Here is a 13,602-nt window from a genome sequence, read left to right as displayed (position 1 = left end):
CCGTTTACCAGCGCGTGTTCCATCTAGAGAAGGATTATTGTTCTCGACATTCCGAGAGCCACCCTAATAAAGTCACCTGAGGGTTCCAATGCCTCGGTAGGAATGAAACGCCCTCTGGGAAGAAGGATATGAATGACGATTCCGAAGAGGGTCCCGGCGCCAGCGGGAGAGCCAGAGTTCGCTCCCGCTCGCCCTGACGACTTCCCACGTTCTCCGATTCCGAGAACGCCACGGATTGAAACTGCCATCGATCCGGGAACGGGTCATGAACGTTCGCTCTCGAAGCCCAGCTTGACAAATACGTCGATACACCACGTCAAGCAACCTCAGACTCGTTGGGATGTTTTCCGGAGCTCCTCGAGATTGCGCAAGATTGAGGATTAGGTCTCAAGGGCTTCTAGCTGCAAACGGAGAATGCGCAAGAAGATGACTAATTTGGGTGCTCAGCTTCGCTTTTATTCTCTCGTTCTATTCAGTCTGTCTCCATCCCCGAGTGATATCATGCGTCTTGGCATCCAGCGGGGAGCTTCGGATTCACGCTGTCCGGCCAGTTGCAAACCTTGAGATTGTAGTCGAAGATAAGTCCTGGCGGACACGGCATCTCGATCGGCTGCCCGTTTACGCACCGGATGTATCTGCTGCATTGGGAGGCGTGAGGGATGTATTCCTCTCCGGAGCTGCAGTCGGGAGTGGGTCCGGGATTGGGATTCGGGGTCGGTTTGGGTTGCGGGCACGCGGTTGTGCTGCGAACAAAAACTCATTACTGACTGAAGGACCCAGACTCGATTCACTTTCGGTTTTCCTCGATCGGAACTCACGGATCGGGTTTCGGAGAAGGGGTCACGACGTCTTCATCCTCGTCATCGTCCTCGTCCTTGCCATCGTCAGAGTTCCCTCCGAGTCCTTTAGAAACAGCATTCGCGAGAGGGAACTTCCCTCCGCCACAAACGCCCGACTGATCATCGAGCTCGATCGCCCAGACCATGGCGCCTGCGAAGCCTTCTTTATTGATGAGATCGGTCTTGTGTTTGATACCTTCGACATCTTCGTATCCCACCCATTGGTTCTCTCCGAAAGCGTAGGGACCCTTGGTCGCGTCGTCGAAAACTCGTTTCCACCCTCGTTTGCTGATTCTTTCGCAGATTTCGTAGTAGAAAAGGGTTCCTCCTTCCTGGGATACTTCGCCAGCTTGGCCGGCGCTGGCGGGAGCGCCGATACCGTTGTTCGAGGGATTTTGGAGGGTGAAGGATTTACCGTAGAAAGCGAAGCCCATGATCAATTTGTTCGCGGGAGCCCCGGCCTTGCGCCAAGCTTGCATTACTTGAGACTGTAACACCGAAGTCGAATTGGGTGCGGGGACCATTAGCGATAATATCCATCGCACCAATTATTATTTCACATGAATCGAGGGAAAAGACGGAGAATCGCTCGTACGGGACAGATCACGCTTGAACATCTCGTCCTTCGTCTCCGTCAAGAGAGCCACTACTTATCGAGTATCGAAGCCGTCAAACTCACCACGCTGATGCCGTTTCCGTACAGACCCACGTGGTTCCCCGTAGCCTGGTCCCACGGACCACGGAGATCGTAGGACATGACGTTTATGTAGTCGACGGTTTTGGCGATGTTTGGAACATCGTAACCCCCATCGATCCTGTATTGGGGTCCAGCGACGGCGATAGTCAAAAGTTTCCCCGGAAGAGCTTCACGGAGTTTTTTGAGGAGAGTTATCAGGTTCGCCTTGTCTGAGGGACTGCCCCCTCGATCGGTCGCTCCGGGGAATTCCCAGTCGAGATCGAAACCATCGAGCTCATACTTCTTCACGAAATCCTTCACGGAAGCGACGAACTTGTCGATGCTTGCGGTGTTGCTCACCAGACGGGAATACTTCGCGGCCCCCTCACCCCAGCCTCCGATGGCGGCGATGACTTTGAGGGCTGAGTTCTTCTGCTTGAGAGCTCGGAGCGCACGGAGATCGCTGTCCATTCTCTCGCTATCCAGCGGCTTGACGGTGTTGCTGTTCTCGTCCAAGCCCACGAAGGAATAGATGACATGGGTGCAGAGATTCACCGGGATCTTGTCGATTGTACCCTTGTGAGGATCGGCCCGGTACCTGGAGTTGATAGAGATTGCGGAGCGGATCCCGGAACAGGGAGGGAAGGTCAAAAGGGAACAATCCGGCGATTGACTTCGACTCACACTCCCCAGAACTCCCAATAGCACAGGAAAGGCTTCGCAGCGACTGCGCTGCCGACGAGGGCGAGCAACGCCGAGAGAATCAGCGAAGTTTTCATCTCGCAACACGGAGGACGACTGAGAAGCTGTAAAGAATGAATGTAGTCTTATGTCTCTTCCAGAAGTCAGACAGTCCTGAGTCAGATACGCATTTCTCCTCGATTGTCCATTATACTGAGCCGAGATCGCCTCGAACCGTCGCCGCAAAGGTCAGCTGAGTATAGAGAAGAAGATTGATGTTTTCGATAGGGTCATTGTTGCTCATTCGGTAGTCTGCGTCGCAGAGCGGGTCCCCGAAGTGAGTTTGTTGGGAAGAGCTCGAGACCGAGACGTGTCCTTGGATGGCCAGCTGTTGTGATATGAGACATTCCCTGGAGGAACGCCCACCGGTGGTTCGGCCAGGGATTTCGTCCGTAAGGCCTACTCCGCCGCGAACAAAAATGTGAGTCCCGCTTTCCAGGAATGAATTTCCGGTGAGTAGAATCCTCAAAGCTATTTATTGGCATCGCTTAGGGGCATTCACAAATTCTACACGGAATCCCCGGATCCCCGACAAATGATGGATCTGTTAAATAGGGAGGAAATACGGGGGCCTCCCCGAGCAGGTATTTTTGTGCCGACCATCGCGACGGTCCTCAGAGTTCCGTGTAGACCGGTCCAGACGACCTCGTCTTGTCCGATCTGTCCTTGGGAGAACCGTAATCCATCCCTGACGGCGATCTCTCTCTATCATCGTATTCATCGTCTCTCATTCTGGGCTGATCCCGGAAACTCGTATCTCCAAACCCGCCCCCGGGTCCTGCTTCCCTGAATCCCCCATCTCCGTTAGCCGCATCCCTGAAAATCGATCGCGCCGCTTCCGAAATTTCCCCAATGTCTCTGAAGCGGTAGCAGTTGTCGAATTTTCTCTCGATAACGTTTGCCAGCACTCGGTGGAGAAATTCAGCGTTCGGAACCTTTCTAGTGGCCGTTGATGCCTGAAACGAGGTGAATCCTGAATGGATCGAAGCGATTATCAATGAATCACTCCCAAGCAATAATTAATTGATCATGTAGCGGGGTCCGCTCTCCGGAAAACACTGGAGGCCGAGCTCGATCGCTGAGGGTGACGGCTCTCTGAGGAAAAGGCAGATTACAGTTGAATGCCGAAAATTACGAACCGTTCGTATGAGTTCGAGAATACTCCGACGCTTCACGCTGTAGATCATCACGTTCTGCTGGTCACGGTTCGAATATTCTACTTGGAGCTTTATGGGAAATCGATCCGGGAACGGAATCTCGTATTCTCTGCGGTTACTATAGAAGCTGTACGAGAAGGATCCTTTTGGCAGGAAGCCTGTGATCTCGCAAACGCTCTGATCGCAGAGAATCGACCTTGGAGGGGGAAGAAAAAATTATTCGCTTATTCCCTCGCTAGTCGACCATATCCACAGACCCCTGGCTGGTTATAGAGGTCCGTTTTGCCTCAATCCGGAGATTTGGCTTCCCGGAAGACAAAGCGATTTCCGACTACTGAGAATAGCGTTCGAATCCAGTTCAAAGAAGCTGCCTGGGCGACTTACAGATGTTTCCGGTATTGCTGGAACATCCTCCCCAGATCTCTCATCTCCAGTTGGAATTCAGGGCTCCGAGATCCGCCGCCGCACTCGCACATTTTCACGAAGCCTTGAAAAGCCGTGGAACGCACTCGACAGTCTGCCACGGTGATGCTCAGAGGAGACAAGCCGAATTTTCTCATATGCTCCTGCAGGGCGAAATTCGCAAGATCCTGGAAGTTCGCCGAGTGTTTCCTGGGGCCTGCGAAAGCTCCGAGGAAAATCGAGTCCGGGCGCACCTGTGGATTGATCCGCACTCCGGTGCAGGCAATGCAACTCGGACACTTCCGACAGAAATTCAGCTGGGGATCTCTGAAGAGGCCCTGAGTGAGGAAATTCAAGTTGCTCAGCATGGGCATCGATCCGGTAGGCCCGTAATCTGGAGATCCGACTTCCGATCCACGCGGGCCGTCCAACATCGAAGGTCCTCCAAGGTTGGGGCCGTCGTTCCTGGCCTGCGCTGAGAAGGGCCTTCCCGGCGAAGGACCGTAAGGCGCCGGGTGATTTTCATTGTTGAAGTATTGGTTGTAGCTCGATTGGGCGAAAACTCCCGTAAGACGCCAGATACACCAGAACAAGAGCGCGATCATGCTGCTCATCTTGAGCTGTCCAGAGAAGGTCGTGCAAGATGGCAGACGAGAACCATCTTCGAAATCACATATTCTGCGACGTGATGATATAATTGCGGAATACTATTCGGACCCTCGCCGTTGGAATGACATCACTCACATTCCCCGACTCTGAGTGAACCCCGGTGGATTGAGTGTCCAGTCGGTCATAGGCCCCTGCCGATGTTCGGAGCATCCTGCTCCCGAAGAAGTAGAGCCCTCTAGGTGCTCAGTAGAGTCCGAAACACTAATTTTTTTGCCGATTGCTGATGATCGTGTGAGCTGGGCATTAGGGCAAACGATCACGGAAATCCGTGCCATTCGGAAGCTGATATCTGATATCGCATCGGGTACGCGGGGGCGGCTCGGAATTCGCTCAATGAGATCAGAGGAAGGATTCTGCAATTGAAAAGGAGGGGTACCCATCCCTACTGTTGTCGCTCTCTAAAAGCTCAATGTTCAGTCAATTCATTTGGAATCCTTCCAGGAAACCGGACCCCAGCAGATTCCAGCACGTGACTTTGATGGATCTCCAGAGCAATATCCAAAAGACTCAGACCGAAAATAACCTGTGTGGTCTCCATATGTCAATGGGACAAATCTCAACTGGAGCGACGCAGAGCGGTTTGCAATTGCTGGATTTTAATAATTATTACAGCAGCCCATAGTTCTCCCGCTTGGGCACGTATTCGGAGAACAGTCTTTTCTGGGAGACGAAGTCCACCCGGAAATTCATTCATTAGACTGCGTAGACGATGGAGTGTTCTTTCCTTTCTACGCTGCTTTTTTGAATCCTTTGACCGCCCTTCCCTCCGTCGAGAGAATGATTGAAATCGTCGAGATTCCGGATGTCGATTCGAGTTTGAGAGAGAAGTGGTATTTCCCGGTGACATCATAATTCGTGCGCGGAGAGACTTCTACTATCTTTGGGAATCCCCGCGAAAGAGGCTTATGAGAGGGAGCTCGACGACAGGTTCTCCCACGCTCTCCGAATCCACCTGGGATGCCACGCCTGCTTGGCATTGACGTGAGCTGACGCTCGGAACTTCCATGATTCACACGAGACAAGGTCTCTCAATCAGAGACCTCGATCTAGACTCAGGTCCCGCTGGATTTCTTCGCCTCAACGTCCTCGGAACGATGTCCAGGCTTCCTCTTCAAGGAATATCGGAGCGGACTTCGGGAGCCAGCTCGCTCATTCGACCGCCCGCTCATCTGACTGAGTCCCGCTGGCGATACTCGTCGTGGTAAGGGTGCACACGGCAGCCGCGAGCGACCATGATGCGAGCGCCCCGGGAAACAACATTGAGCCCTTTCTTTTTTCCAAGAGCCAATAGCTTGCCCTCGCCTGCGCCGTCCCAGAACTCCGCATGATCACTCGCGTGTCAAAATATAGCTGGCAACCAGGCTGGCCACCAAAGACGGAACCTCGAAAGTTCTCCCTCTCCGTCGATCTCTCTGCACTGTATGCAGAGGAGGGAAGACTGTGAGGAAAAGAGAGAACAATCCGTGATTTGGGAGCCACACGGATAGACCCACTTAGTCAAGCAACAGTTTAAGGCCGTTGTTGTTGTTGTTGTTGTTGGGCAGTCTCTGCCGTTGTTGAATTTCTGACCATAGTTCTCCCAGCCGCTATCTTCGCCACGGTTTCTCTCCGGATCGGTTTTCTCCGACGAAAACCCCTGCATTTCAATGTTCCCCCCGCTGTTCTGAGGTCCGGGCTCGCGTTCGGCAGGCTACCGTAGTGAAGAGGTGAGAAACGTCTCCGATACCCTGGACGGTTCAGGGAAAAAAAATTGTTCCGCGACCGGACCCTCTGTGCTTGAGGGCTTCGAAGCGGATTTTCCTCCTTGACGTCCGTGTGCTGTAGTTTCGAAAGATTAAGTCACCGTTGTCTCACGGTGACTTTGACTTCCGTCTCGCAGAGCCCAGATGTCAAATTTCTCATTCGGCTGGCTACGATCACGAATGTTTGAACTTAGTCTCTCAGAGCTTCCACAAAAGATGGAAATAAAATATATGCGTCCATTGGAAGTTGTGGACTTTTGTCTATTCATCGTTAATACGTGGTGTCGAGTTCTGTGAGAAAAATTTCTGCAGATTTGGAGCTAAATCCCGTGGACCAAACATGACTATTCCCTGCATGAAGAGCGCGATCCCCAAAGACTTCGGCCTCGGGGGATCGGACAATGATGCTGAGTGGCGCCGAGATTCGCGTCCTCGGTTTCAGCCACTCATGGGAACTCTTGGTTCATTACAGGAAGCGGCGAGTGTTTTAGCAAATGGATATTTTGCTGTGTCCAGCTTGCGAGCAAAAATTTTCGCCAATTGTCCGTCGGCCCTTGATCCTCTCCTGTGGACATACTCTTTGTCAACTCTGTCTAGAACGGCACCGGAAAAATTGTGAAAATGGTGATCAAGACGTCGTTAGTGAGAACACGGTCATCCTCCAGATGCTGGGGGAAGGCTTGGAGCCTGGCGAGGCAGGTGAGTTCCTTATCGTCTCGAGAATGTTCGCCGTTTCGGGGCTTGAGCCGATAACGTTTCCGAACCTGAGAAAACTCTGGGGATTTCGACTTGAGGGAACGAATTCCAGATTACTCCATTACTCTGGCCTATCAACAAATCTGCTCTTTCGCGACCATGACACGAGCTGGAGGCAATACAGCACCGATTCCCAACCTGAGTCGACCGATGCAGCGGAAACTACTTGCCCTGGTCAACTCGAACCTCGATGATCAGTTCGGGCGGCAGAAGGTGAGAGGATATCTCGTATCGGAAGCTCCTTGTCTATGAGGAAGAAAACTCGTGAAATTTTCTTTATTTATGGTCTTTGGTATTTATTCATTCCATTACTCGGTCAGATGGGTGCTTCACTGTATTGCTTCACCGTATCGATGGAATCGCTACGAAGAAACGTATTTTTCTCTTCTAGGCACTCAAAGCCGCTCGGTCATTGGCAGAGCGATCACTTGTAGAGATCATCCTAGAACAACAATCTTCGGGTCAGCTCACCGCTTCCCTCTGGGCCGCTGTTCGCGCCCGCGGCTGCCAATTCCTCGGTCCTGCTATGCAGGAAGAGGTATTGAGACTCGTGCTTCTGGCTCTGGAAGACGGTTCGGCCCTCTCGCGGAAGGTAAACGGCCGGAGAGATCATAAATTTCAGGGATGAATAAATCAGATCGCGCGGAGTCTCAGTGTCGATTTCCTCTCCTTCTGCCAGAGCCTGAAATCTTGCCCATGCTTCCAGGTATTGGTGATGTTTGTAGTCCAACGATTATCGGTCATATTTCCACACGCCTCGAAAACTTCGATCGGACATGTTGTTCAACTGCTGTACCGTGCTTCGTGTTTCGTGGTGGCCAAGCGAGATGGTGACTCTTCATTGATGCAACTCAAGGAGGTTCGTGCCGTCCAGAACCGGATTCAGTGGCGTCTAAGCTGGGGTGAAACACCGATGGCCAGCTCCGGATTCTTATGGCGCTCGGTTCGATACCTGGGACCCGGGATAGACTCAGAGCAATAATTAAGCATTCATCGGGAACTCCGAATAGTTTTTCACCCGTACGGATTCCAGGAGTTCCGGACGTACGAGGCGCTGAGACGAGAGCACGATACGCAAATCGTTCAAATCGCCTGCGAGGCTGGACTTCGCATCGCTCCCGAACAATGGTCGAGTTTGCTATACGGAGACAGTACGCATCGATCGCATATGCAGAGCATCATCGACAAACTCCAGTCCCCCCAAACGTTGGAGCAAACTTCGAAAGAACTCATGTCTCTCGCCGCCCGAGGCAACTACGGCCTCACATCACTCCTCCACGTCATCCAGCAGCCGATTAAGGTTCGTGGCGGGCCAATGACCCCCCTGGGGCTCAGGGGTGGGAGTCTTTGCCCACCGCGATTCAGATAAGAATTTCCGATATCCGATGCATCTTGATCCCCGCGTGGATATCCGACGAGGACTCTAAATTTTTCGTGATTTCCCTTCCGAACAGATTCTTGAGTGGAACGTCGAGAAAATGGCGTCATCCGGAAAATCTGTCCTCGATTTCATCACGGCAGCCTTGACTGTCGTGGACTGTTGCCTCCAATTGATGCAGCATAAGAACCAGATTCCAATTCAGCAAGCTACTCTCGCCCATACGGCTTATAAATACAGGGTGAATGATTTTGAGAACTCGGGATAACCGTCCAATGAGAATCCCTCGCGGTTCATCTCATGTAGAGAAAAACTCAACTCGATATTCTCTCTTCCAGGTTAATCTCTGCAGAGATATGAACAATTTCGGGGGCTGCCCCAGAGGGAGCGCATGTACTTTCGCTCATTCTCTCAGAGAACAAGAACATTTTAGAATGATGAGTAAATCCCATCCTTTGTCACAAGTCAGTCATCACGACGGTCACTGATGCAGGAGTTGGATATCCTCAGAGTCTGAATCGACCTCCACTAAGTAGTCTCGTATGTTCCGCCCCGAGCACCGGACGTCTGAGAGCCGAGCCGCAAACCGCGTCGCAGATCTAGGAGTCGAAGCCTCCTTCAGGCAACGCTCATAGTAGTGACGCTACAAGAAACAACACGGCAGGAGAGCGGAACTTGAAGGAATTTCCCGCAAGAAACGAGAGAGGGGCCTCCGAAAACTCACCGGCTCCCGAGATATTCGCGGTGGCCTCATTGGCCGCTAGCCGAGACTGTGACCTATAGGAGAAAAGAAATTATCTAGTTGATACCGACCGAGCGAGATGAAATCTCGATTGTGCCCACCTCACCCTTTCTCTCCGGCGGAGACTTTTCAAGGGCGAGGAGCGGTCGGAGCATGAAATGCCAAAGTCGACCATATGCGGTTGAGACGTAGCCCCTATGTCCCGTTGATATTCGTTCAATTCTCATCGAAACCCTCGAAGCAAGCGAGCCTTCTTGGCGAAAATCTACGATTGCCGTTTTCGCGACCCCTTCCGAAAACGGCCGTGAATTTTGCAACCGACGATTCACCAAATCTCCGAAGAGATTTCCGGACTCGGCCCCCTATTGCCCTCACCATTATTTACTCCTCGATGAGGTGTCGAAGATCTCTTTGACGAATACACTCCCTCACACCGATGCTACGAATTCGATATCGATCGCTGCATTTTCAATTTTCTCCGCGGGGATCGATCTGTAGTTGTAAACATCGAAATTGGTAATAGTCCATTGATGGAACAATTACCTTACTAACAATCGCCTCATTCAAATATTGAGTCTAAGACGTTTATACGGAGGAGCGTTTTCTATTGTCACCTAATATTCAGCTGATCGCCTCGATTTTCAAATGAGGTGGATGTTGTTTCCTTTCGAGCCCCACTTTCGGGCGAGTCAATGGCTCTATGTTAGAGAGGCTCCGCTAGCAAACTCAGCTGGTGAGTAAGCGAACTGGACAGGTGACAAGTTTTCCGTGTCACAGATTGCCTTGTTATCGAGTGTCGTCGGATACATATTGTGTCCCCGAGCATTCTAATCCAAGTTGAAACCTACCGGATTGTTCTTCTTCTTCTTCTTCTCCTCTGATCATTACTCCACTAGTTAGCAATTGACCGATGATAAGCAATCTATCGGGAATTCAAACTTCTGGATATACTATCCTGATAATCGTTAGATACTTGTTATCCCTTCTCTACACTCTCGGATCTACGATACAGTGGTCGAGAGCATTTAGAGGAATACGATCCCAATGTGTTGATTCGCAACCAGCGCTCTGGCGCGATCGGCACGCATTGTTATCGACTAGTTTGTTTATAGGACGATATTGTCCGCTGGTGTTACTACATGTCATACGTGTTATACTCAATGTTGCATCTGTTGTTAGATCTACAGGACGAACTGTAGAGACCTGCATCAGAGGGAGCGTTGCATCTCGTTGGATGCCTAACTCGTTCGAACTGCTTGTGTTTCCCACAGACGACGTTGTAGACAACGAACCGTGAGGGAGCCGGAAACGAGTCCGTCACGAGCGTTGCTTCCGATCTCTCCGAGAAGGATGGAGATCGACACACTTACATACATAGATCTCCATCAGCTCTTTTTGGAATCGATGGTGCTTTCGTCATTTCGCTGCTCGGCAGTCGGCAGTCGTGGAAAATGTTATGAATTGTTGAAGGCCTTTTGTCGGGCAGTTCCGCGACGCTCTTGTTTGCTACGACTGTACGATTTCCTTCTTTCCTAGGACGCGGTGTATTTTTGCTATCGTGTATTCCAATCGATTTGCAAATCCGAACTACGAAGGTGATAGTCAGCGGTCCTATCTCTGAAAGAGCCGTCATTTGGAAAATGTTTTTTTTTCAAATCGGTCGTTCGATTGTTCCTCCCTTCGGCTGCTCGCATGATCGGGTGGGATTCTATTGGAGTCATATGTTTACGCGTGTCACGGGATACATGGAATATTTATTCAAAGTTTCTAGAAACGGAATTTGTTGACTGTTCACGGAGATCAACTCTTGGGAGCCGATATCCGATGCGCTGAGGGGCTTTTCGGATCAGCCATTTGAATCAGAGAACGTCATCGTCTCTCGGAAATTCCCCGGGGTTCGCCAACAGTGGGACAGAGATCGTTTCAACTTGAGTCGACGGAATTCACAGCGATTTCGCTCGGAGACGTGAGCTACATACCATTATTAACCACTGATTTTCACCTCACATAGGAAATGAGTGCAGGATACGATCGAGTCACATGACTCTTGTATTGAATCTATGATAGCTCTTTACTGAGTCCGTCAAACGGCTCAAAAAAAATAAAAATATCTGAAGAATACAATTTTGAGTGTTCGAGGATTGCTTAGTCCACTCTATCAGACACGCGGAATCGGGAGGCAGTCTACGATATCGCGGACGAAGGTTCAGTCGCAAACTCAAAGTTGAGACGGCCCAAAACCTCGCGGCGAGACTGCATGAGACGGGAAGTACTCTACGGAGTTTACTCATTGAGCCTAACTCCCGCAACTCGGAGGTTTTCGCTCGTGGAGGCTCTCGTTGGAGATCCTCGTCCCGCCCTCGCGGCTGCAGTGGTTTCAGTCGACCATGCATAGAAAGAGCGAGGAATGTATTGGATTCTACACCGAGGGGAAGGGACGCGGGACACCTTCAATTATAATTTCGATACCATGTCATCGCAGTCCACGCCACACATCAATCAAGTCAGGGCCTCGAATGCGCAATATTCCGAATGTCGGCAGCGCCTCATTCCCTCGCGAGAATTCTGCGGCCAAAACCTTGCGAATTCGAGCCGCCCGGACTAATTTCAAGGCATGTCGGTGGCCCCTCTCCCACGGAGGCTGGAGAGGACTCCCCGCAACCCGCAACCCATTGAGGGAGAGGAGATTCGTTATCTCCGCTAACTGGAGATGAACTTCTCCCCACACGATCGGCTCGTCACCCTCCCCCTGAAGTCATGAGGAAGACCTGGAAGCTCGAATGAGGAACGGATAGAGAGCGAACACACGATGAACTTCCACCCACATATGATCCTTAGGGAGGCTCCAGGTCAGATCTCCGGAAGAATCCGACGTTCCCGGGAACCGCTGAAGCGAAAATCGTTCCCCTGACTCTTGGCGTTGTAAGCATCAGAAATACCTAGTCATGATCCCAAGGCCCAAGAATGGACGAGCGAAGGTTGTTTCCCATCTAACCCGCATTGTAGGTAAAAATGAATTCAAACCACGCTTTCTTGAAGTAACTGTATTCGTTCCGCTTACTGTTTTTTACAGGATTCATTTCCATGAGACTGACCATCTGATGATGCTTGACCGAAAGAGATTTTCCACCACAGTCTAGATAGAGTTAGTAAGTTGCTAGTGTTGATTTCGTTGATGCCTCTCTCCGAAGGTGTCCGCCGTAAGATCTCGGATGGTCTCCGTCTCGACCGATTGATGAAAAGTTTCCTTTTCTCGAGCCCTCAAGTCTGCTCGAGTGACGCTCTGAACGTCGACACGATGTGGTCTGTGAGAGATATCAGGGTCGACTCGCATGAACGTACACGAATGCAGGTTCGCCGCGGTCCTGACCGGTTCGCTGTCTTCATCGAAAGAGAAGAGTTCTTCCCATAATCTGCTTGGCTCCTCGGACGATCTCCAAGATTTCTCTGATGACTGATGATCGTCGATCATTGGATCTATCTAGATCGCAGCAGAATCGTTGCGGATTCGCCTCCCGACCAAAGTATTGATCTCCACATCGGCCTGACTCCCAATCGTATATCATCATCATCATCATATGTACAACGTATTAGGGCATCGGAATCGGGGGAGTATTTAAAGCAACAAGCGACTCAGTTCTCTGTACAAATATGTTGTGTGGCATTTCTTCTTTCTTCCTCGTGTTTGTTCAAAGTCATTCAATTCATCCGTTCGGATATATTCAATATATTTGCGCACTCCGTCCGTCGTATCAGGCCATCATGCTCGTCACCGATAATAACAATGTCGTAGAAGACCGAAGCAGGGGCGAGAACGCGGGCGGATGCGATCTTGGAAACGTTCGGGGGAATCGGAGCGGGCAATACTTGCGAATACAGTTCTATACTTCACCGTCAGCCCTGCTTCCGGTACCTCTGGAATTACTTCAAATTACTCCAAATTGCTTCAACGACGACATCATCGATTCATCAATCAGCTAAAGTAGTCTACAGGTGTGTTGGGTCTACAGAAGGAACTTAAAAAAATACGAACGAAAAAGTCCTCAAAGAACCCAGGCTTCGAGAGAGCGAGTGACACGCGACTCGAGTGCGATATGCGGATCACGAATCGCAATAATCATCAGATCACCAACAAAACAGTAAGAACATCGTTCATACTTCAGACGACGCGCGACGTATATAAGTCAGACGGTGTGGGCTAGAGTTCACATAGAGGGAGGGGGAAAGTTCTAGAATAAGATCTGGGGGAGCGTGAGAAAAGCGGAGAGCGAGGCCTTAACAAGCGAAGCAAGCCGACTTGGTCCTGCAGATCTGAGTTCAACCTACGTAAGACTCGATCAAAGATTCACAATCAATAGACCGTCTCTCCTGCATCGAAAAGAATTCCCCCATCTCTCAATCGCTCAATAGCTGAGAGCCCTCCGGTGTTCCGGGGGAAACTCGATGAACTCCAAATCCACTCAACTCAATAGTCAAAAAGCTAAACGACGTCTCGACACG

At 50.9% G+C, this 13,602-nt stretch overlaps 2 protein-coding genes across 2 annotated transcripts; one reads left to right on the top strand and one right to left on the bottom strand.

Annotated features, from left to right (window-relative positions):
* Positions 1 to 442: 442 nt before the first annotated feature.
* Positions 443 to 2,309, bottom strand: LOC100900685 (endochitinase). Its single transcript, XM_003743425.1, has 4 exons — positions 2,200 to 2,309; positions 1,519 to 2,113; positions 819 to 1,327; positions 443 to 743 (listed from the first exon to the last, which is right to left on the bottom strand). The coding sequence occupies exons 1-4, from the start codon at positions 2,292 to 2,294 to the stop codon at positions 500 to 502; spliced, it is 1,443 nt and encodes a 480-aa protein (XP_003743473.1). The 5' UTR covers positions 2,295 to 2,309; the 3' UTR covers positions 443 to 499.
* Positions 2,310 to 6,720: 4,411 nt separating this feature from the next.
* roq (RING finger and CCCH-type zinc finger domain-containing protein roquin) lies at positions 6,721 to 9,055 on the top strand. Its single transcript, XM_003743478.2, has 7 exons — positions 6,721 to 6,925; positions 7,035 to 7,195; positions 7,374 to 7,574; positions 7,689 to 7,841; positions 8,016 to 8,282; positions 8,437 to 8,601; positions 8,699 to 9,055. Exons 1-7 carry the CDS (start codon positions 6,721 to 6,723, stop codon positions 8,846 to 8,848), a joined length of 1,302 nt encoding a protein of 433 aa, XP_003743526.1. The 3' UTR covers positions 8,849 to 9,055.
* Positions 9,056 to 13,602: the final 4,547 nt, after the last annotated feature.

This window comes from Galendromus occidentalis, unplaced genomic scaffold (assembly GCF_000255335.2).
Source record: "Galendromus occidentalis unplaced genomic scaffold, Mocc_1.1 scf7180000077446, whole genome shotgun sequence".
Taxonomy (NCBI): Eukaryota; Metazoa; Arthropoda; class Arachnida; order Mesostigmata; family Phytoseiidae; genus Galendromus; species Galendromus occidentalis.
The sequence above is the reverse complement of the archived record's forward strand: the minus strand, read 5'-3'. Positions and strand labels throughout refer to the sequence as shown.

What these genes read in the sequence shown, in the direction of transcription:
- LOC100900685 (XM_003743425.1), bottom strand. Translation starts at nt 2,294, where the DNA reads ATGAAAACTTCGCTGATTCTCTCGGCGTTGCTCGCCCTCGTCGGCAGC. An exon ending in TATTGGGAGTTCTGGGGAGT is followed by an intron (nt 2,114 to 2,199) that starts GTGAGTCGAAGT and finishes TATCAACTCCAG; the next exon opens with GTACCGGGCCGATCCTCACA. An exon ending in CCTTCTCCGAAACCCGATCC is followed by an intron (nt 744 to 818) that starts GTGAGTTCCGAT and finishes TTTTGTTCGCAG; the next exon opens with CACAACCGCGTGCCCGCAAC.
- roq (XM_003743478.2), top strand. Translation starts at nt 6,721, where the DNA reads ATGGATATTTTGCTGTGTCCAGCTTGCGAGCAAAAATTTTCGCCAATT. An exon ending in TCATCCAGCAGCCGATTAAG is followed by an intron (nt 8,283 to 8,436) that starts GTTCGTGGCGGG and finishes CCTTCCGAACAG; the next exon opens with ATTCTTGAGTGGAACGTCGA. An exon ending in ATACGGCTTATAAATACAGG is followed by an intron (nt 8,602 to 8,698) that starts GTGAATGATTTT and finishes TCTCTCTTCCAG; the next exon opens with GTTAATCTCTGCAGAGATAT.